The sequence below is a fragment of the Protopterus annectens genome, chromosome 12.part0, assembly GCF_019279795.1.
Source record: "Protopterus annectens isolate FY-2018-M chromosome 12.part0, PAN1.0, whole genome shotgun sequence".
Taxonomy (NCBI): Eukaryota; Metazoa; Chordata; order Ceratodontiformes; family Protopteridae; genus Protopterus; species Protopterus annectens.
In genome coordinates, this window is record NC_056746.1 from 480,049,856 (window position 1) to 480,073,456 (window position 23,601).

The 23,601-nt window shown below is 36.9% G+C and overlaps 1 protein-coding gene across 1 annotated transcript in view; it reads right to left on the reverse strand.

Moving 5' to 3' along the window:
- SLC5A10 (solute carrier family 5 member 10) overlaps positions 1-23,601 on the reverse strand; it is a 1,811,293-nt gene that overhangs the window by 294,704 nt on the left and 1,492,988 nt on the right. The window contains exons 12-15 of the mRNA XM_044089581.1: positions 23,183-23,351; positions 20,383-20,598; positions 8,382-8,387; positions 8,194-8,208 (exon numbers count right to left, since the gene is read on the reverse strand). Coding sequence (XP_043945516.1) covers positions 8,194-8,208; positions 8,382-8,387; positions 20,383-20,598; positions 23,183-23,351 — 406 coding nt within the window. The remainder of the gene's footprint in view (positions 1-8,193; positions 8,209-8,381; positions 8,388-20,382; positions 20,599-23,182; positions 23,352-23,601) is intronic.

Sequence of the window (23,601 nt, forward strand, 5' to 3'; positions counted from 1 at the left end):
AAGGCATAAATTATAGCGGTTGTTTGTTATTTGTAGCAGTTTGCTACAATTTAAAGAACAAATGCTTTTTTTTTTTTTTTTTTTTAAATAAAATATGTTAAAGGAAGACTGGGGGCAGGGCACAGAAATGGGACCTGAATGGCTGGGGCTGGAGAGGTGGCTGTGTCATGCATCTGGCCACTTGGTTGGTGTGTTAGTAGAAGCAATATCCATTTTTTTTGTTTTGTTTTGCTTGGGGGGGGGGTGGATCTTCTTTTTGCTTCCTCATTTGAAGAGCTGAGGGGGTAGGATACTGGTTCATAGCACCAGCCCAGGACACTAATTTAACCAGCTATGCTTCTCATTTTGATCTCATAGCTGATATATATATATATATATATATATATATATATATATATATATATATATTAAATTTGAGCCAGTTTTTTTTTCTGAACTCCCTTTACCCTTTTGGAAGAAGGCAAGGAATTTAGGGGAGCCAAAAGACCAGCATGCAAGAGGCAAAAGAAAGCAGTTGTTCCAAGAATTGAATGTGAGGACCCTCAAAAAAATGTGGAATCAGGACAATTGAACTTGGTATGGAACAGACCTTTAAAAGAGTTTGAACTGAGTGTATTAAGTAGGGGCTATCTTTTATCCTGCCACATGCGCAGATGATCTGCACTTATTTGTTAGGAATGTTGCGCTGAAGTTGACTTTTGATAAGCCTGTAGATCAAAATGTTGGGATTTCTAGAAAACCCAGTGTGTATACTCCACAGATCCATCCTGTCTTAGAGGTTTTCACCTGCTTATGTGAAGAAGAGATTTATGGGTTGTTGGGTAATAACAAAAGGAGGAAAGGTTTGAGAACCTTACATTTGATGAAATAGGAGCATTGATAGCACTGCGTGATGATTTGTCCATAGTTATCAAACCTGCAGACAAGGGTGGCTCTGTTATGGTAATGGACAGGATGTATTATTTTACTTCCATTAATAAGCTGTTACAAGATGTAAAGCAAAAGCAGCGTGTCAAAAAGATGGCTCAACTAAGACCATCGGTAAACATAAAAAGCCATCCTGAGCAAGTAAATGACTCCACACGACTGTGCTACAACCAATGCAAATGCCAATAGTATCCAAAAAATACAAAATCCGAAGGCAAGTAAAGCTGTTTATTAACATAAAATATACAAAAGGTTACAAGATGTTAAAACATATGAGATGATTGATATGAATGCAATAGAAAATTTAGAACAAGAGTTGCTGAGGTCATTCAGGGACTATAGACACTGGCCTCATGACTAAAGAGTTGTTTCATTATTTTGTGCTAGGTACATAAGGACTCCTTTAAACCACCATTTAGACCGATAGTTGTAGGGGCTGGCTGGCTCACTGAGCTAATTTCCAGCTATGTGGAGAAACAACTTCATGCTGTGGTGGACCAATTTCCAACAGTACTGTGAGGCACCAAGCAGTTTTTACAGGACCTTTATTTGTTCCTGAATAATTATGTAAATGTATCTTCCTTATTGGTAGTTACACTGGATGTAACCTCACTATTTACAGTAATCCCTAATGTGGATGGGATAGAGATTGTGAGGAGAGTTCTGTTAGGTAAAGGAATTTATGATTCCCATCAAGTAGATTTTTTGTCCCATTTGTTGAGCTTAATATTGGAGTACAATGTCTTCACCTTTGAAAGGAGATATTATAGACAGGTTTCTGGCATAGCTATTTGCACACCATGTGCTAATAAATAAACCCACCTGGTGATGGTGGGATGGAAGGAGGAACATGTTCTTGCCACCCCACACAAGGAATTTATACAGTTTCATCATCGATTTGTTGATGACTTGTTCCTGTTATGGTCCGGAACCGAGGAATAATTGTCAGCCTTTGTGAGCCATGTGAATAGTAGTACTACCTTCCTGAAATTTACCTCCAAATGCTCTTTACATCAAATAGAGTTTTTGTATGTTCAAGTCTTTAAGGATGAGAATAACAGAGTTCAAACTAGGGTGTTTAGGAAAGAATGTTTTCATCCCACTTATGTACATCATACAAGTATGCATCCCAAGCACGTATTTAAGAACGTGCTTAAGGGACAAACAATTAGGACAAGTAGGTTAACAGCAAAGGATGATGATTTTTATCAAGGGTTAAAGCAAGTTAAAACTGAATACCTCTTGAGAGAATATAAGGAGTGTGCTTTAAGAGGACACAGGACTTGGTGAAATATAACAGATATACTTATGGGAGACCTTATTTCTCCAAACCAGCTAAGACTCAGAAAGTAGTTGAGAAGAAACACAGAGATATATTTACTCTAACATATTCGAGTGATGATTACCAACTTAAGAACATAATTGGGAAGTATTGGCATGTTCTACAGGTTGATCCCAAGATAGCAGCAATGGTGGGAGATAGACCTAGATATGGATACAGGATAAAGAAGTCCTTGAATCATAGATTATGTTACCCTAGGAGTGTGGGTAGTTTGGAAGTGTCAGGGTATGGTAAGGGTATGAGCAGATGTAAAAGGTGTACGTACTGTTAACATGTAGAGGAGACTGATGTTTTTATACTTCCATCCACTGGTCAGAGGTACAATCTAACAGTTTCTGTCAATTGCAATACAAAAAATTTGGTCTATTTAGTGCAGTGTTTATCATGTAGTTCTTTTTATGTATGTAAGACAAACAGGTGTTTAAGGGAAAGTATTAGAGACCATTTGTATTGTGCACACAAGAATCTGGACTGCAGTGCCATTGCCAAACATATGAATAGTGGAGGCAGTGTCCACCACTTTAAGTTTTTAGTACTAGAGGTATTAAATCAGGGTGATAGGAAGGGTGATTGAGTAAATAGAACTGAGGAAGTAGAATTAAAATGAATTCTGATGCTGAGAGCCCACTCAGGCTCAGGCCTCAATGATTACATTTCCATCAAACAAGTGCTTGCACGTAGGTTGAGGAAGTAACTGTTTTTCCTATCTGCTAATGTTCCAATGGTATTTTTTTATATGTTTATTTATATATGTGTTTAATTTTTTACATTGTTTTATATATTTTTTATATATTTTATATGATTTCACTTTATAATCTCGAAATACTGAAATATCAAATTTCAGTATCTCGTGGATATAAAGCCTTACTTCCAAAATAGCAAAACTCCATACCTGCGAATCTGGAAATGTCGCATTCACAGTTGTGATGGTGCACTATGTGAAGTGAGATATGCTGTGTGCCTGATGTGTGATGTGGTGTGTATATGGTTAGAGATTAAGGTAAGTGGATTTTTTTAAGGGTTTTGGGTAGGGATTTGAGTGTATGTGAGTGTATTTGGAGGTTTTAGGTGTGGGTTAGGGTAGATAGGTAAGATCATGAGTGTGTAAGTGTTGAAAGTGGAGGTGTTTGTACATATGTGATGTATGTGTGTATGAGAAGATTGTAGTGTGTGTAGTGATGAGTTTACTCTCTTTTTCTGTTTGGTACGACCTTGGAGATAGTATATATAAGTAGCGGGGATGTGGGGGGTGCAGGGGAGCTTGCCACTCTGCTTATATGTAGGGTAGGTTTGTCTGTTTGTATTGTTGTATTTGTGTGTGTTTTGTTTGTTTGTTGTAATGTGGGGAGGACAGTGTATGTGTTGTGTGGTGTTTGGTGTGTTTACATTCACGATTTTGAATTTTGCGGTTTTGGGGTTTCAATGTTTTGATTTTTTCGGCTTTATAGTCTCAAGATACTGAAATTCAATATTTCAGTATTTCATGATTATAAAGTGAAAACATTCTATATAAATATATTTTTATGTGCATACTTTCATACACACATATATACATGCACACTATTTTAAGTATTTGATGTGTTTCCACAGAATATTGGTATATAACACTTTGTTGATGGTGAATTGTTAGTCATTAATTCCTATCCAATATGTTGCTTAGAGACAGACAATGCATTTTGTGCTCATTGCTTATTGGAATGTGTGACAATGATATATATTATGCATGTTATAATTTAAGTGAGATCTCATGAAGCACTTTCTTTTGCTAAAGCACTTATTTTATTAAATATTTTTTCACGTTTTATACAACGGTTTTTGTGTTGCTTTTCAACTGTGTTTCTGCTCTGGTACATCATATATATATATATATATATATATACATATATATATATATATATATATATATATATATATATATAAAACATTTGCAGTGTGTGTGGGTGCAAGGAGTTTGCCCCTGCACAAAAACATGTTTAAACATTAATTTGACTAGTTTTTGATGGTCAGGTGTCAAACTGTTATATTCAGTCACTTGTCATTTGATGCTGTGAGTTTTCAATTTGTAGTCATACACTCAATTATGTAAAAAATATATATAACAGATTATTTTTATTTCTCACTGAAATGTGACTTATGTAAACATAATTGTGTTTTGATAACACTTTGCTGTAATCTAATATTAGAATATTTAAGTAAACATGGTATTACAAGGAGGTGGCCAAAAGTGTAAACAAAATGTACAATATGATAAATTTTAAGATGCTGGAAACAAAGTCTGATTAAGGCACAGAGCCTTGTAGGCTGCTATACTTTACAGCACTGTACTATATTAACTTAAGCACAGTTACTAATAAAATAACTTATCTATGTAACAGACGAAACGTAATATATTGTTACAGCTTATAGCTTTTAATGTACAAGGTTTGCTTCTCGATACACATATAGATGATAATTCTCCCTGTACCTCAGAACAAATGTGTTCCTACAAAACACAAGAAATAACACCATTTAGTCTTACACTCCTTTTATAGTACTTTTTTGTACCATTTGGATTCCCATCTATGAAAGCAGTCTTTTGAAGTCTGTTTTGATATCATGCAGTCTGTTGATAAGCTGATATTTGTTCTGTTTCAAGGTAAATTATGTGGCAACCTTCAACATGGGGAATCATTTCTGTTTCCGGTCATCCTTGCACCTGGGTTAGTCAAGAATTAGGGAGTTATCCTTAGCTGTAGTTCTCCTTGAAGCTGTACCAGTCATTAACAGTATCACACTCAGTAGGATGCCAAAACATGTGTAATAACTGTTCTACTATATTCCTTTAATTTTTCTACTTATTTTCAGCTTATAAAATGTTAACACTTTAATATGTGCATACTAACAAACAGAAGTGTACATGCACTATTGTAAGTATTTAAATGTATATATTTTGCTGTATATATTATAGCAAACAGAAGTGTACATGCATTATTTTAAGTGTTTAAATGTATATATTCTAAGAGTTCTCTCTTTTGTTTTTAAAACACTCAAAACAATTTGCATTGATATGCATTCTTTGCTCAGATCATAATTTTTATCATGATTTACAGAGAACAAACTAGGAAACAAACCCTTTAGTTTTCTTTTGATGTAACAAATCAAAATGCAATTCCACACAGTTAATACAATAACAAACATTACTAACAGAATTGAGTGTATAATCCAGTCTAACATTTTTTTTCTGTTTGCAGACCATCCTGTAAAAATATTTCGCCAATTATAGTCTGTGTCTGCTTCAGTTTTTTACAGAATTTAATGAAAATCCTACATTAATAATTGACAATGTATGTGGATTCCATCATAAAGGCATTGCAGTCTTGCTTTCTAGAATAAACACATATGTGTCATTATGCCGGGTTAAATGAGTGATGTTGTTAAGGCAACCTACAAAAGGACATTGCTTAGTAAATGTTAAGCATCAATTTGTTACAATACATACAAACTGTGGGGTTACCTCTGTGAACATTTCAAAACTAGGAGGTAAAATTGTCCATTTATACAGATTTACAGAATGTTGTAAAAAACATGGTTCATATACTGGTGAGTGCTGACCACACACCAGTCCATTAGCTGTATGAGTACAATGTTCAATTTTGTGATTTTTATTTTGTAAGTCCATATAATTTCCCACTAACTGGTGTAACCAATACTGATACAGATAGAATGGTGGTCAAAAACCAGTGGTAAAACTACAATTTGACACATTACTTTTCAACTTGTTATATTATAATATGTCACTTTTCCTGTACAGTATGTATCTATGCAGACTGTTTGCTGCCCATGCATTTCAGTCCATTTGGTACTTGGGATCCATTTTTTAAACATGGTTTTTCACACATATTTATTATTAGACAATTTTATTTGCACTGAATTATTTTGCATTTGTACATACAAAGACTGCAAAGTACACTTAGCCTAATCTATGAATTTAGTAACATTACCATTAAACCCTTACTGGCTAATCAAAGAGTTATTTATATGCTTTATTGTAGCTGAAAAGACAAACAACATTGTGCTTGTAAATGTACAATTTGTGAAATATCCTGGCTTGTCAGTTTTAATCTGTTTGCCAATATAATAAAAAGACAAGGTTGTCTCCCAATAATTACTGAATCATTGATACAGACCAGTATATTTTCCTCTTGTAGCTCTATTTTAGGCCCTTCTGCAGCACTGTTTACACATCAGTGTAAAATTGAAAGAGTGCCCTTTCTCCTTGCAGTATGCATCATTTTATAGCAGTATTATTTCATAAGGATACATTTGCTTTATGCTGTGAACATTGGATAGATATCTGTCCTCTAGCTGTCCTCCAGACTGCAACACTCTGGTCTAGGGAAAGGGGTCCAATGTGACATTTTTTGTCCCCCCTGGACAAGAAAAATTACCTTGAGTTTTATTTGTACTATCATGTACCCAGCACAACTTTATATTAGTAATATTACTTCTGTATACTTTTCCTGCTGGAGTTTCTGCTATTCCTGGTGCTACTATACAATTACAAAGAAATTGTAAAAAAACAAAATAGATATTGGTTTAACTAACACACTCTTACATTTACACATTTTACATAATTATTTACATTTGCTGTTGTCTGCCTTTTACTCTTCTGTATTCCAAACAGGTGTACTTTAGGCAGCTTAATTTTTATTTTCTGAAAATAAAATACATGTATGTCACTTTTGTGACTTCCTGTATTTACTGTTTTTAACTATTCTCATTTGATCTCTATGCAATAGAACTGTTCTGTTTTTCTTTTTTTTTTTTTTTACCTTTTGATGGATTATCTGGTACGCTAATTTAAAATAGTCAGCTTGCTCCATTAATTTATCTGAGGTGGTGATTTTGAAATTATGTAACAGCTTAGCTGTGAGAGGCTATCCCTGTGTTTATGCCATGAGAACAGCAGTCATATACCTTACTTTACTGTCTAATTTATAAGCATTTTGATCTAACTGGATGAAAATTTTAAAACATTTGGGAATAAAAATCCAAAAGCAAAGTAAGGCATCCATCCATACTGCTGTATATGCTACCCATTCTTCAAATGCAAGCATGTTGTAAAATATACCTCTTTTATCATTCCACTGTGGTAAATATTGTAACAGTCTGAATTGTGTATATAAATTGCAGTAGTTCCCTGTTCTTTTGAAATTCTTCATAAAGCTGGGCTAATTAAAGTTGTGTGCTGTAAATCAGTCTCTGTCAGCTCAGCTAATTTATTTTTTTATCCTGTAACTGCTTTTTTTAACTCTTTACTAACCAGATTTTTATTGTCTTGTAACTGCTGTTTAAGAGTTTCAATGTCTTCCTGTAATTCTGCACGGTCTGACTGATATTTCTCAGTAACCTGTTCTGCTGACTCGAATGCTCCTATGCACTTCTGAAAGTGTTTGTATAACTTGTCTAAACTTCTTGAACTCATTTTGTCTGTCTTTTAGAAGTTTATTACATTTTTTGTCAGTTCACCATGAACCTTGTTACTGTCCTCGTCTGTTTCATGCTGTGCAGTGGCTTCATTCCACTTTTGTGCATAGTCTCTAAAGGGTGTAACAAGATCTACAGGTGATTCTGTTAACAACTGATTTAACTTTTCAACAACAGGCTGAACTGTACTTTTATGACATTACACACAGAAAGCAGTTTCATATGACTGACACAATAAACATTTACTGTCATACCACGTATTTTTTGTTTGAGATACCAGTCAAATGTTGTAATGCATTTAGGTCTATGTTACATTATAGAAGTTTCAAAACTTTGAATCTGATATGGTCGAAACCATTTAATCGAAGTCTTGAAACATTGAAAATGTAATAAAACACAACAACCTACAAAAACAAACCATTTAAATGCTCTAAGCAGGGGGGCAAGCACCCCTGCACCCACCACGTAAGGGACTGTGCCCCCCCACACCCCCACTACTTAACTATACCAACTCCAAGATCGCAATACAGTGCAGAAAAGGGAAAACTTCCCTTTCCGCTCTGTACAGAAATCTCTGTTAAAAGATTTGAAGTTTCAAGACTTCAATCAAATGGTGTCGACCATATCAGATTTGAAGTTTTAAAACTTCAATCTTCTGATATAGACCCTTTGCATAATGCCTTACTATCAACTTGCCCTAATAAGGTTTTACATTTGCCAATATGCTGTGTATACCAACATTGCATTCTGCCCCAGATTTTATCTGGTTGTTTTGATACATTAAGGGTAATCCATTTGGATAATGCCTGACTATTAACTTGCCCTAATAAGGTTTTATATTTGTCAATATGCTGTTTATACCAACACTGCATTTTGTCCCAGATTTTGTCTAGTTCTTATAAATTAAACGTAAAACTCTGTTTACATTTTTTACTATAACCTCTAATGGCATCTATACTGTATGTGACACAGAAAAAAGTCTTCCACACAGCAAATAGAGAGATGATCAGGCTGTTATTTTGCAGATGGCTGGAAATTCTTCCCTAGTCACTCAAAAAGCTGGTGAAACAAAACTGGCAGTTGCAGATTTGAAACCTTGCAATTCACTGACTTGGAGAATTTATGGCACTGTGACCTTCAAGCTCTGAAAACTGTACTGCTGCAAGCTGTATACAACTGCAGTGTTCCTGATCAGTATTCACTCATAAATTTTAGTTACTGCACCTTTACTGGAGTGACCCTATACAATGCACCACTCTCCATGTTTTCAAATACAGGCTAGGCTCACCACTGATAAATTTTAAGATGGTGGAAACAAAGTCTGATTAAGGCACAGAGCCTTGCAGGCTTCTATACTTTACAGCAATATACTTTATTAACCTAAGCACATTTACTAATAAAATAACTTATCTATGTAACAGACGATATGTACTATACTGTTACAGTTTATAGCTTTTAATGTACAAGGTTTGCTTCTCGATACACATATAGATGATAATTCTCCATGTACCTCAGAACAAATGTATTCTTACAAAATACCGAAACTAACACCATTTAGTCTTACAGTCCTTTTATAGTATTTTTTTATCATTTGGATCCTGTCTATGAAAGCAATCTTTTGAAGTCTGCTTTGATGTCATGCAGTCTGTTGATACACTAATTTCTGTTCTGTTTCAAGGTAAATTATGTGCAAAATTCAACTTGGGATTCGTTTCTGTATCTGGTCGTCCTTGCACCTGGGTTAGTCAAGAATAAGGGAGTTATCTTCATCTATAGTTCTCCTTGAAGCTGTATCAGTCATGAAACATAGGTTCATAGGTAGGCACTAGGCTATCGGCCCTAAGGCCTATACAAGCCTAGCCAAAACAATTCCCTGGCTATTGCTTCCCATAAATATTTACTTTCCTGGACCCCTGTCTAACAGGGCTACTGATGTGATCCCTGGGGTGAATTTCCTATCTCCCATCCAATCATCAAGGTTCCTCTTGAAGAGGGCCATTGAGGTGCTCTGCCTGACATGTATAGGCAGCCTATTCCAGAGTATGGAGAGTCTCTGGGTCAGGAACCTATCTCTCCAGCATGTTCTATTCATCATGATGACAAGGTTAAGATCCCTGAAGCTTATGGCTCGGAGGGATTGGGATTTCTTTAAGTGTAGCATGTCCAACAACTCTGAGTTTGACATGGCCTTGTATGTTAGGCAGAGATCGCCTCTGAGTAAGTGATATGCAACAGAGTGTAGCTGGAGTTTCTTTAGACGGTCAGCATAAAGCATCTGCTTTAGGCCTGTGATTCTTTTTGTGAGGTATTTCTCCGGCCTTTCTAGTTGTTGCGGATGTCTTGTGAGGTACATACCAAATGGGGAATTGTATTCTATAATGGGTCTAATGAGGGATGACTACAGAAGGACAATGACCTCCGTTTTTCCAGATGAAAAGCCCTTAGTGATGAGGTGTGCCATGTAGAAGGATTTTCTAACTGTTGTGGCTATGTGATTATCAAAGGTGAGACCACTGTCCACCTGTGTCCCTAGGTCTCTTATCACACTTTTGGTGTTTAGTGTACTACCACCTATGTGGTAGTTTACACATATGTGGTTTTTCCCAAAAGGGACAACTATACATTTTTTGGCATTTAGCTTGAGCCCATGACTCTAGAATCAGGCATCTGTTTCAGTAAGTGTAGTATATTCACATAATTTGGGGATTCAATAATGGCTCCCGGCTTGCAGTCATCTGCAAACTTTGTAAGCCAGAGTCCCTTAGTGTTGGCCTGTACATCAGAGAAGTAGATGCCAAACAAGAGTGGTCCCAGGACAGAACCCTGCCTGCAGTACACTTCTTGTCATTTGTCTGGATCTGGATTTAGAGTCGGCTACTTTTACAGTATGTGTTCTGTCAGTAAGCCAGTTTGCAACACATCGAGTGATGTAAGGATTAATGCCCAGCTTAGTAAGTTTATCTATGATTCCAGAGATGGGGATAGTGTCAAAAGCCTTGGTGAGATCCAAGTAGACTGTGTGAACCACCTTACCCTCATCCATGGCATTGGAGACTGATTCAAAGAAGTTGATCAGGTTCAGGAAGCAAGATCGGCCCTTCACGAACCCAAACTGGGTGGAGTCCAGTGTTTGAAGGTTTCCAGTGTCTTTGTTTATAAGATCCATGATAATATGTTCCATGGCCTTGCAGATCAGGCTCATCAGACTGATGGTACAGTAGTTCCAGGGATCCAAAGTGGATCACCCCTTGTGGAGTGGGATGACTGTAGCTGTGCGCCACTTTGTAGGCTTGAAGCCTGAGGTGAGACTATGATTAAACATGACACATAGGTGAGGTGCCAGTTCATGTTGTAGTTCATGCAATACACAGCCCAGGATTTTGTCTGGTCCCATGGATGCTGTATTCTTGGCTTTGGAGAGTGCATTTTTTACCTGAGTGGCAGTGATTACCAGAATTTGGCATTCTTTTGGTATTGAGATGAGCCATTTAGGGGGTGAGAGGGGGTGAAGTTGGCACTGAATCTATCTGCCAGGATATTGGTGTGGAGCATCAATCTACCATGTTGGTAATGACCAGGTCTAGAATATTGATACCCCTGGTGGGATGACAAATTACTTGCTTTAGGCCATTGGAATTTATGAATTCCAAGAACTGTTGAGTAGTTTTCCCAGTTAATGGCAGGGTAGTTTAAATCACCCAGTATTAGGGTGTTTGGTTGTATCTTAATATTTTCCAGTATGTTTAGAAAGGTGTAGTGAGAATCTTGGGGCATGGTGGGGGATCTGTAGCAAGCTACAATTTGTATTCCAGTCTTACCTAGTGTTAGTTGCACCTGGAGAATTTCAGATGCATTGTGTTGGGCAACCAGCCTGGAGGTGTGAATATCCTTGGTGTATATGGACACTCCTCCACCTTTAGTGTTTCAGTCCTGGTTTGGTGTCCGAAAAGTGTGGTATGAGTTGTAGCCTGGTATTGCAGGGGTGCCCTCTGGAGCTTTGAACCAGGTCTCAGTTACCACACAGATATCAATGTTCTCCATTTTTAGGTGTGCCCAAGAGAGTGCATCTTGAGGTTTAGACTTCTAGTATTGAGTAGCATTACCTTCAGATTTTGCTTGCTTGTACCCATTACGGTGGTAGTTTTGTCGTTTGAACCTTGCCTAAAAAAGGAACTATAGGAGTGGCAAGAGCCTTAGCCAGTAACCTGAATCCCAAAGGTGACAGGTGCAAACCATTTCTTGCAAAGCATCATGGTTTGTCGATCATGTCGTCCTAGGCAGACAGATACTGGATCCCCTTTGAATGACACCAGAAACTTAGCCAATTATTGAAGTCAATTATTTTGTCCTTATACTGTGGTATCATTCTGTGCAATGGCAGGATGCTACTCAGGGCTAAGGTCATACCTGCCTGGGCTACATGATCCGAGAGCTCTTCCATGTCTCTTTTCATGTAGTCCAGGGAGGCACGTCTCAAGTCATTCACTCCAACATGAACAATGACAGAGTCATTTTTGTACCTGTTGTGGAGTGACTTGAGTGCATGCATTATGTGGTGGATCCTGGCACCTGACAGGCAACTAACTGTAATTTTCTCCTTGTTCAGCCTGGTGAGTGGGACATCAGTGTGCCTGACTATAGAGTCACCTATGACTAAAGTGTTGGGTACGTTGTTTTGCCTTAGGGGCTGCTGTTGGGTGGCACACAGGTGTTGTGAGCTATGTGATTCTTTGGTTGTGTTTGGGGGTGGTGTTTCTTTGCGTTTCAGCTTTAGAGGTCCTTGTTGCTTGGGCAAGTTAAGTTTAAGAGCCTCCACATATGTGGGTTTTGTGTTGCTATGTGTGGGTTTTGGTGGTGTGGGTTTTGAAGGGTTATGTGTTGTTTGAGGTGCTGTGTGGGTGTTAACCTTCTCCTCTTGACTGTCTAGCACAATCTTGGCTGGAGAGAGCTTTACCTCCAGTTTGGCTATGTAAGTTCATCTTTCACAGGTTGTAGTGTTTGGTGGTAGGAGAGGGTTGTCTGTGTACATGAGGCAACTGCTGCATTGCCCCAGTATGCCCAGATTCACCAGGTGGACAGGAGAAATCACCGGATGCTGACCCTTGGACATGCCTGGTTAGGTGCTTTCTTTGTGTAGTACAAGAGCTGTTTTCCCTTACTTTTTGGCAAGGTACTTGCAATTATAGGCTGTCTAGTGCCTATGACTATTTTCTCCTTATTACTAAAGGGAGGTGAGTGCTTGTAACAAATTAAGACTTCCTAGAGCTTTTTAGGGGGGGTTAGAGCAAGTGCTAGTCACAGATATACCAATTTTAAACTGATTTTTAGCTGATAAACTAGCTAGTCCTAAGGAAAAATTTGAAGAGCAGACTTTCCTGCATCGGGAATAGTTTAACATTAGCCCTGCAGTATGCAAATGTGTGTATTTATGCCAGAAAGTTGAAAGGGAAAGAAATCATCCCAAAATGGCCAATAAAATTGCAATTTCAGAGCTGGAAACCACTCCTCTAGTGTTAGGCAGTACAATGCTCCCACTCTCACTGGTAAGCAGTAGGACCTCCCTCTACCACAGCTAGGTCTGGATAACGCTGAACACAGAAACTAAAGTCCTGAAAGCAGCAAAGCCTTGAAACTGGACTATTCTAGTTAGAAAAGGCAGGAAATTAGCAAACAAGATAGAATTTTTGGGGGATTTTTTTTTTTTTGTTTTTGTTTTGGTTAAATGAGGCTAAACAATGCAGTTATACAGTTAATAAGCACAGAGAAGCTAATGCTCTTGAATGTATAGCTCAGAACAGCAAACTCAATTAAAACTTTGCAAAATTTGAAATTTGAAATTTTAAATTTTTAAATAAAGCAAGGCAAGTGCACAACTGGAAAACGACTTACAGGCAGAAATACTGTAAAATAAGTAGCTAGTCTATGTTTTAAGCTTTCTGAGAAGTGCAGGTAATAAAAATGACCCAAATCAGCAAAAATTAGAAATTTCAGCAAAAAGTACTTGCAGTTAGCACAAAAAGTCTCTCTTTCTTGTTTCTGGTGTTGTAGTAGTCTGCAGGACACCCAAACAGGATCTGCTAATCTAAAACAAGCTCAAACATATGCAAGCATACGTATTTATGCCAGAAAGTTGAAAGGGATAGAAATCAGCCCAAAATGTCCAATAAAATTGCAATCTCAGAGCTGGAAACCACTCCTCTATTGTTAGATAGGCAGTGCAATGCTCCCACTCTCACTGGCAAGCAGTAGGACCTCCCTCTACCACAGCAAGATCTGGATAGCTCTGAACACTGAAACTAAAGTCATAAAACCAGCAAAGCCTGGAAACTGGACTATTCTAGTTAGAAAAGATGTGAAATTAGCAAACAAGATAGAATTTTTATACATTAACAGTATCACAGACAGTAGGATGCCAAAACATGTAATAACTAATCTACTATATTCTTTTTATTTTTCTACTTATTTTCAGCTAAAAAAAGTTTAATCCTTTAATTAATATATATATATATATATATATATATATATATATTATATATTTATATATAAATATATATTTATATATATATATAAATATTAACAAACAGAAGTGTACATGCACTATTGTAACTGCTTAAATGTATATATTCTAAAAATGCAGATGTGTGTGTTTAATGAACATCTGACAATTTTTCATGAAAGCTGTTAATTAACATTTTAAAGCACTTTGCTACCCAGCTAAAAAAACATGCATGTCTGGCACAGTTTTTTTAATGTTCAAGAAAGTGCATGTTGAAGCAAATAATCTTGGACTGTTACTCTAAATGTCCAAAATCTCTGCTGTTTTTTTTTTTTAATGGCTATGCTGCACTTCAAATGTTAAAGCTTCAAAGAGCTTGAAATCCATTTTTATAGTGTATGTCTGTCTCTTTATGAGTGTGTGTGTGTGTTTGTACAGCTGTCTGTCTGTGTGTATGTCTGTACTTGTTCATATATATGTGTGTGTGTGTGTGTGTGTGTGTGTGTGTGTGTGTGTGTGTGTGTGTGTGTGTGTGTGTGTGTGTGTGTGTGAGATTTACTGGGGCAGGGTTGTTTTTTGAGTTGTCATGTTTTTGAAAACTGAATAATTCAAAATCTTTGCTTATTCAATGAAATTACTACCAACAAATAAACAAACTATAGTCTGCACCACACTTACAACATTACTGTCACAAGAATTTTTAAGGTAAGAGTGAGACTATTGTACATGTAGCAAAGTAGCACAGGGAAATACCCCAAAGTGACTTGAAGTGAACTGTCAAATTCTGTAGCCCCTTACCCTCTGATTAGTGGATGAAGGCTGATAATTCTCTTAACCCTAGAAAGCAGCATTTCTTGTCAGGTACCTAGATGTAACGTGCAGCTAAATTCATTTATAACATTCAGACCTGCTTAAGCTGGATAAGTTATAAATGTTATTCTTGTAGAAGCATAAATATGAAACACAGAATCACACCATGTTATTAAAATGTACATTATATCTCTTCCTGCTTTATGAATTAGATGTGAGGATCAGAAATCAGGCAGTAAAGTTCACTGTCATGGAGGTACGATTTAAAATTACTGATAGTGCTAATTGAAAATTAATTATTCAAAGAAAGAAAAGTTCTTTAACCCCCCCCCCCACACACACACACACACACACACACACGCACACACACACATACACACATTAGTTTCCAGGTATGCCTGGTAATATTCCCCAACACTAGAACCTGCTATCCAGGCCCAAGGTAGTAAACTGCCATGACTCCAGGTTACCATACTGGGGACCTCACAGTTACTTTTATACTCATGTTAATAAAGCTAAGTATTTACAAACACAAATGATAATGTGCAGATCAGTCTGGCCAATGCAGACAGACTCCAGCAGTTTGCCACCAGTTAGCAATAAATACCCACTTATCTGTCAACAGATAAATAAGTAGATGCCCAGCCACAAATGTTTTAAAAGTGAATTAATAAAGATACCCTACATAAGAAAGAAAAAGGTAAACAATACAGCTAGCATTATGATATGCAAAGAAATATGAAACTGTACAGGAAATGGAAAAATCCTTTTCAACAAACAGATTACAAGGCAGGAAAGAAACATTTAACTAAAGCCAAAGCTTCTGTTCTATTTATTAATGAAAGAATTACTTACACTGTTCTATTTATTAATGAAAGAATTACTTACGCTTAGTTATACTAGCTATATATTTCAGGCAGAGACAATATTACAGAGAATAAGCTCACAAGTCTGTACCAGATGAGGAACTGCTCATTTTCTAAATCTCTCAGACTTTATTTCACATTTATATCTCTTTTCATGCAGAAATTATTGATGTAAATCAGCAGTTTCATATTTGCATACTAATGCATTTGTTTGCTTAGCCCTTGGCTTGCTGTCCCCTGTTATATAATTTGAAATTGCTCTTTTAATATATCTTCAGCTCCCTGGCATAGAAAAAGTAACAGATCTTAAAAGGTACATCACTTATTATGCTTCACATATGAATAATGCATTTCACATCCTAAGTCTAGTTGCTGTGCTTTTCAGTAGAAAGATTTACAACTTCAGCTTCAACTTTACATATTTTCATTATTTTTTTCATTCAGATAAAAAGGCAATAATTTCACGTCACCATACCCACTATTCTATATTAAATCATATTTCTTAGTTTAGCTGTTACAGGTTTTATAAGACTTAATTGCAGCTCACATATCTGTTACATTCCAATTCAGAAAACAGATGATATTTATATATAAACCTTACAATTTGTGACTTAAGCCTTTAATACATTTGCATCACATTTTCACAGTATTCTTACAAACCTAGCTAAAATGAAGCATCAAAAGCATTTAAATTATAATTATTTCATTATTTTTCACAGTGAATACAAAAGTGCTAAAAGTGCCTAAGTCATGAGTAGCTCTGAAATAATGTCTGAAATGTTCTTAAAGGTTCATAGGTTCTTAGGTGTTTACTAGGCTAACAACCACATGGACCTTTTTAAACCTAGCCATGCATCCCAAATCTCTGACAAGTTCTGGTACCTTTGGTAAATGTAAGCAGGGACTTCAGAGACAAAACATTTACAAGTAAGGGCCTAGGAGATGAACTATTTACAGGCTGCCTGTGTCCAGTAGAGACATAGATACCAAACCTGGAATGAATTTCCTGTTCTCCACATAATTGTCCAGGTTACATCTGAATTGAGTTAGGGAGGATCTCTGCTTCACATGGATGGGGAGCCTGTTCCAGAGATGGAGTAGTCTCTGGGATACATACCCATCTGTCCAGCAGGTCCTATTTATATCATAGGTAAGTCTTTATAATGGGTAATTCTGGTACTGTTTGTTTAGCAGATATGCAGGAGGTCCATCAGAGTAGGATCTGACAATGCCCTGTATGCTAGCCATAGATCTCTCCTCAATAGCCTGTAGGAGACAAAATACAGGGAGAGGCCCTTGAGGCAGTCTGTATAGGACATGTTACTTATGCCCTGTTTTTGTGAGGAACCTCTATGGGTGTTCCAATTGTTGGATATGCCTGCTTAGGTGCATGCCAAAGGGGGGTATTATACTCAATGATAGGTATGATGAATGCCGCATACAGTGGAACAATGACTTCCTTGGACCTAGATGCCATACCTTTGTTTATAAGTTGCACAACATAAAATGATTTCCTCAGTACTATAAACATGTGATGCTCAAAGGTAAGATTACTGTCTATGTGTGTGGCTAAGTACCTGACTACTGTTTGAGCTCTAAGGGGTGTGTTGTCAATATGATAGTTACCAAGGGTGGGTGACTTCCTGAAGAATACTATTATGCATTTCTTGGCATTTAGTTTTGGTCCATGGCTCTGACATCAGTTATTTGCCTGTGTCAGCCTTTCCTGGGGAATTCTATGACTGCTCCTAATTTGCAATCTTCTGCAAATTTAGTCAGCCATAGGCCACTGACATTGGCCTTGACTTCAGAGAAGTAAATGCCAAAAAGGAGCAGGCCCAGGACAGATCCCTGAGTGACTCTACTTGAGACTGGCCTCTTTGTAGAAGTGGGCTCCCCAGTTCTAACTTCCTGGGTCCTGCCTGTGAACCAATTAACTTTTCACTGGGTGACATAAGGGTTTGTACATAACCTCTTGAGTTTGTCAACAATGCCTGAGGGGGGTATTGTGTCAGATGCTTTGGCCAAATCAAGGTAGGCAGTGTTAACCATTTTGTTCTTATGCATTGCTTTGGTAACCTTTCAAAGAAGTCCACCAGTCTGACTAGGCATGATCTTTCAAAACCAAATTGGGTTGAGTCCAGTGTCTGGTGGTTTATTATAGCATTATGGATCATTTACATGATAATTCTTTCCATAGCTTCTGGGATTAAAATATTGAAAATTAGTAGAGTTTTAAGGGGACAATTATCTTAGATCAACAATTGTAACCTCAATGATTGCCTTTATTGTGTTCTCCCTAGCTGCTGACTTTATTGTCTTCCCAAAATAATTCTCACAGAGTCACAGAGTCAAGGAAGAGGGCTTCTTCTCAGGAGGGGCTTTTTATGTTGTGCGCCTCCCCACACACACACACATACACAGCACACACACATCATTTTAACATGAGATGCAAAGATAATTTTAAACAGTTAAATAACAAATGCAGAATCACCTCTGGGGTGATCTCGGCACGGTAAATATAGCACCACTGAATTTTTTTTCTTTTACACAGAAGTGCACACATACATACAGTACATAGATGTACCTACACATGCACATCTTGGAAAGTTTAGCAAACATTACATTTTCAAACCACATCGGTGCAACTCAATATACCCTTTTCTGACTGATATACCATTGCACTATACAAATGCATTTTAATGTGACATGCTAAAATATTAGACAGAAAGGTTAGTTTTGTTAGTCTAACAACAAACCAGTCTTTTCTATAGCATCATATAATCACAGGTCAGATAACTGTCCCTTATTTTTCCTCTAGACTGACAGTTGTTCAGTCTGCTGTAAATGAGCATAGAGGAGCCAAGCAACCATCTTACAACTACGCATACATCATACACATATATACACAAATGTACACACACACACACACACACACACACACACACACACACACGCACACACACGCACACACGTTCACATACACACACACACACACACACACAGTACATATGGACACTAAGAATCCTCAGTATCAGCAGTAAAGATGCCAACTAGCCAGTGACATAATAGATGAAGCACAGGTATCTTTTCAACAAATAAGGGAAGGATAGAAAGTGTTTAAACTCAATGGTAGCAGACAGGTTGCATTTCCTAAAAGAACTTGTGGAGTTATCCATTATGCAAAAGAAACTGGCAATTTGTTTTCTTTTCATAATCCAAGAGAAGCTACAAAAATTATCTGTAGGCTGTTCACCACAACAGCAGTACAACAACATACATGATACATGCATACATATATACCTACATACACACGTAAACGAATGAAGGAATACAAATGTTATCCCACAGTCAAAAGCATCCTGATACTGACCCTAAAATTAATGTTTATCAAATTCTTTTCAAGTTCTTTTTTAAATTTACATATTGAGTAACTTCCATTATATACTTAGAAAGTATATTTCATTATGAAATGACTTTATGGCACAGCCAGTTAAGTGTTTTCTATGTAGTGCCACTCTGTACTGTACTCTGAAAGCTCAGGGATCTGTTGACAATATCCATGTTAAATCTTCTTCTTCTTTCGGCTTTTCCTGGTTAGGGGTCACCACAGCAGATCATCTGTCCGCTCATGATTGGCAGTGGAGTTTTTGCGGTGTCGAATTGCCAGCCCGGCGCCCAACCTCCCACAGAAGGCACACACATGCACACACTCACAACTGGGGCAAATTTAGAGTGTCCAATCCACCTACTGCATGTCTTTGGGATGTGGGAGGAAACTGGAGCACCCGGAGGAAACCCACGCAACCACAGGGAGGACATGCAGACTCCACATCGAAGGCACCCTAGCCGAGAATCGAACCGGAAAACCTCTTGCTGTGAGGCAGCAACGCTAACTGCTGCACCACCGTGGCTGTTATCCATGTTAAATAAACCACTAAAAATCACTCATACCATAAAGCGACTTCCTTCCTCATAGGTCTGTTCAGGGTACAGGCCATTCTATAGAACCATGCATGTGGCTTTCCCCTGATATACCTCGTATTCCTAGTGCATAGATTGGTATAATACGATTGCATTGGTATGGTAATAAACATAACTCATTACAGTCTGCAGGCTCTGCAATATGTACATAAAAAAGTAAAAATGTTAATACTGGCTTAGAAAAAAATCATACAACAATCAGAAATTATATTTTAAAGTTAACCAGCAAAAATATTATAACAGACATACTGTTTAACTCATAAAAGCATAATGACAATTTTTAATGATTCTATTGATTTTTTTTGTTTTACTTAAGTGACACATATATATGTGACAGTTTATAAATATGGGTTTTATTTTCATGCTAATATTCTTGCACTTACTCATAGAGCACAACATTATATGTCATATTGTTCTAGTCGCTTATTTATATAATCATACCATATTGCTCTAATAGTCGTATCTTGTAGTATATAAATTGTGTTACTAACCTGTGTTTCTTTGGGTGGCTCTGTCAATAAACTAATCACCACAACAACCCCAGCAGTCAAGGAGCAGAGAATTATAGCAAAATGGAGATAATGAACATCCTTAATAACGGAAGGCCTTGGGTCATAGACACCACATCGAGGGGATGGGTACACAAACTCTAAGGCCATCCTGGTTAAACCGACCATTAGTCCTATCATCAGTCCCCAGAATGCACCCTAGGAGACAAAATACAGTTAGTGTGAGACTCAAAGGAAGGGTACACTGGTCAGCACACAACAAATCCTGTCCTCTGATGATTTGCTAAATGTCATTCTGATGCATTGAAAATACAGGTGTGACACAACTAGTTATGCATTAAATAAATTCACAGAGATCTTCATCAGCAGCTTTGGGTCGAATCTGTGATCAAGTTTACTGGCTATGAAGACACACTTAGCTGATACTTTTCTTAAATGTAAGGGTTACCCAACCACTTCATATCTTTGCATTCTACTGGTCTACACAAAAACATTTCTGTTATTGTTACTCGTTTTATCAATGCAAAAATGCATTACTTTGCTTCAGTCTATGTTATCCTGGTGCAAAAAGCTATCTTAACACTCTGCATTTGCATTCATGTGTTTTGCCATGGTTTTTCTGGTTGAGTTATTTCTGCAGCTGCTTTTACGGTATGATTTTTCTTATTCTTGTGCAATTTGATTGAGGGGTTGTCATGTCAATGCATCCTCCTAAGGCTACAACTGCTGTAGGCTTCTTTCAGTAAAAATATTTGCAAATACCTGCATTCATTAGCGAAAAAGATGTTGTACCCACATATGTTTAATGTTTCAAATAGCAATGTGACAATTAACAACTATAAACAATATGACACCTGCAATGTAGTTGTTAATTACAAAAAAATTTTAAAATCCTTGGATGCTTTGCAAGTCTCAGGTCATCACCTTTTTAATAATTTAATATATTTTTTACACCAGGTGCAAGTGTGTGTGTCTCTCGGCTTGTCCTGGTTAGGGGTCGCCACAGCGGAACTCCTGTCCGCTAATGTTTGGTAATGGATTTTTCGTGCCAAGTTACCAGCCCTGACATACAACCTTCAATGAAGGCATGCCCATTCACGCATGCCTCCACACAGAAGACGCTCTAGCTGAGAGTCGAATGCGACAACGTCTTGCTGTGAGGCGACAACGCTACCACAGCACCACTACCGCATACATTTATTATATTCTAATGATGACCTTTGGAGATTATGACTGCATTTGAGATAAAAGGAACACCGACAGTTCAACAAACAGGATTTGGAAAAATACAACAGTATTGTGAATATTAGATACTATGTCCAAAAACCATCTCGGTTACATTATGTCCAAAAACTACCTCAGCCACATATTTCCATTTACACCACAAAACAGTGGTTGCAAGAATTTTTTATATGGAGTTTGTATATCTTTCTACCTCTGAGCATTAAAAATCACAGCACTGTCTTTTATAAACCCAAACAAGTGGTCTGAAATGGAGCACTTTATTATTTTATACAGCAGAAGGTCCTCCATTAGTAGTGATATGGAATATTTGTATAGACTTGGTCTGTTTGTTTAATAATATGTGTACCAATAAAAATGTCTTAACTTTGTGAAGCAAATCAGTAAATCTAGGAGGATCAAGCCCAAATCCAAGATACAAAACAGTAGTGCTATGTTCAAATCACAGCAGTTGAGAGGAATGAGAGCAAAGTAGAAGGCAGATAACACAAATCCCATCAATCATAAACATTTTATTTCATTGTTATTTTTGAGAAACAGTGACTCACAGTAGTTTATTTACTTGATATGGACTTGGTGAAAGTGTGAAATGGCTAAGCAAGAACTCAGTTTGATTCTGAGTATTTTATTGAAAAGTGAAATGTTTATAATACACGAAATCAGCAAATACAATCAATGACAATAAATTCTTAAAACAGATAGCATTCGGAAAGCCTTACTTCAATATGGGTTTTCTGTTATGTAATGCCTATTTATAGAGCAGTATTGAAACAAAATAAGTCCCTTGAGGATGTCTAAAAATTCCACCCCATGCCTGAAATATCGCCTACCCTTCCAGTGCCCTCAGTAAGACTTCTGAATTTAACTTTACAGTACTTAAATAAGTAAATAGATAAATGGATGGATAAACATTGACAAAGCAATAATGGTGGTAAGGTGAACTGCATTTGAGGAAAAAGCTGTTATTATAATTTCTTTAAAACATTAAATCCAGAAATGTTCATGATAACATTAAACACAGTAACAAAGATTTAATATGGAAATTATTTTTTGTTTCTCGTAAAGGAAAGTTCTCAGTTAACGTAAGAATATATCATTCCTGTATAACTCAAAAACCTACCAGAGGAAAAACTAACTAAACTAAAATAAAATAATAGTGTTTATATTTCCAGGTTTACTGAAGATGTCAAGTTGCTTGTTGGATACAACTGATATTACTGACAAGACACATGCATTGCTAATTAGATTTATCACAGAAAATGTTTTGTCATTTCATGCCCTGTAATATGAGGTTTTGCCCTCATGCCCCTAATAGATAATCCAAAGTTATCAAATTTTGAGGTAAGCACTCATCTTGCTGGCCTCAGCAGCAATAGCTCTATTCAAATAATGATACCTATATTCAGAGGTTTAATGAAACTCCTTCTCTGTGTGGCCAAGCATTTAATCACCATACTATTATATTGTACAGAATATGCTCTTACAGATCCACAAAAATTAAAAAGTAAGCTAAACAAATACATCAAAAAAATAAACTTACTGCTTCATTTGCTCTTTTCCAGAAAACTCCTAGGATGAAAATTGCTGTAATAGGTGGGGCAAGATAGCTGGTTACAGATTGAATATAAATATATAGCTGTCCACTGTTAGCGTTTTGCAGAATGGGAATCCATACAACACTGATCACAACTAGAACCACAGTAACAATCCTAAGGGAGAAAGGAGATCATAATTAGAATGGGTAAAGTATTCAGTAGTTTATATATGACAAGCATTTCCCATAATGATCAGCAACCTGAAACCCTGGCTACATAACAGAATTCTAGCATGTCTGTAGTTGCTGATATCTTTGCATATTAATTAGACTAAATTTTAACTTGAAACATTCATAAGGACAACATATTTTAGCTTGATGATTTTACTAGTATTCCATGTGTCTGAGTAATTTTGTAAAATAAT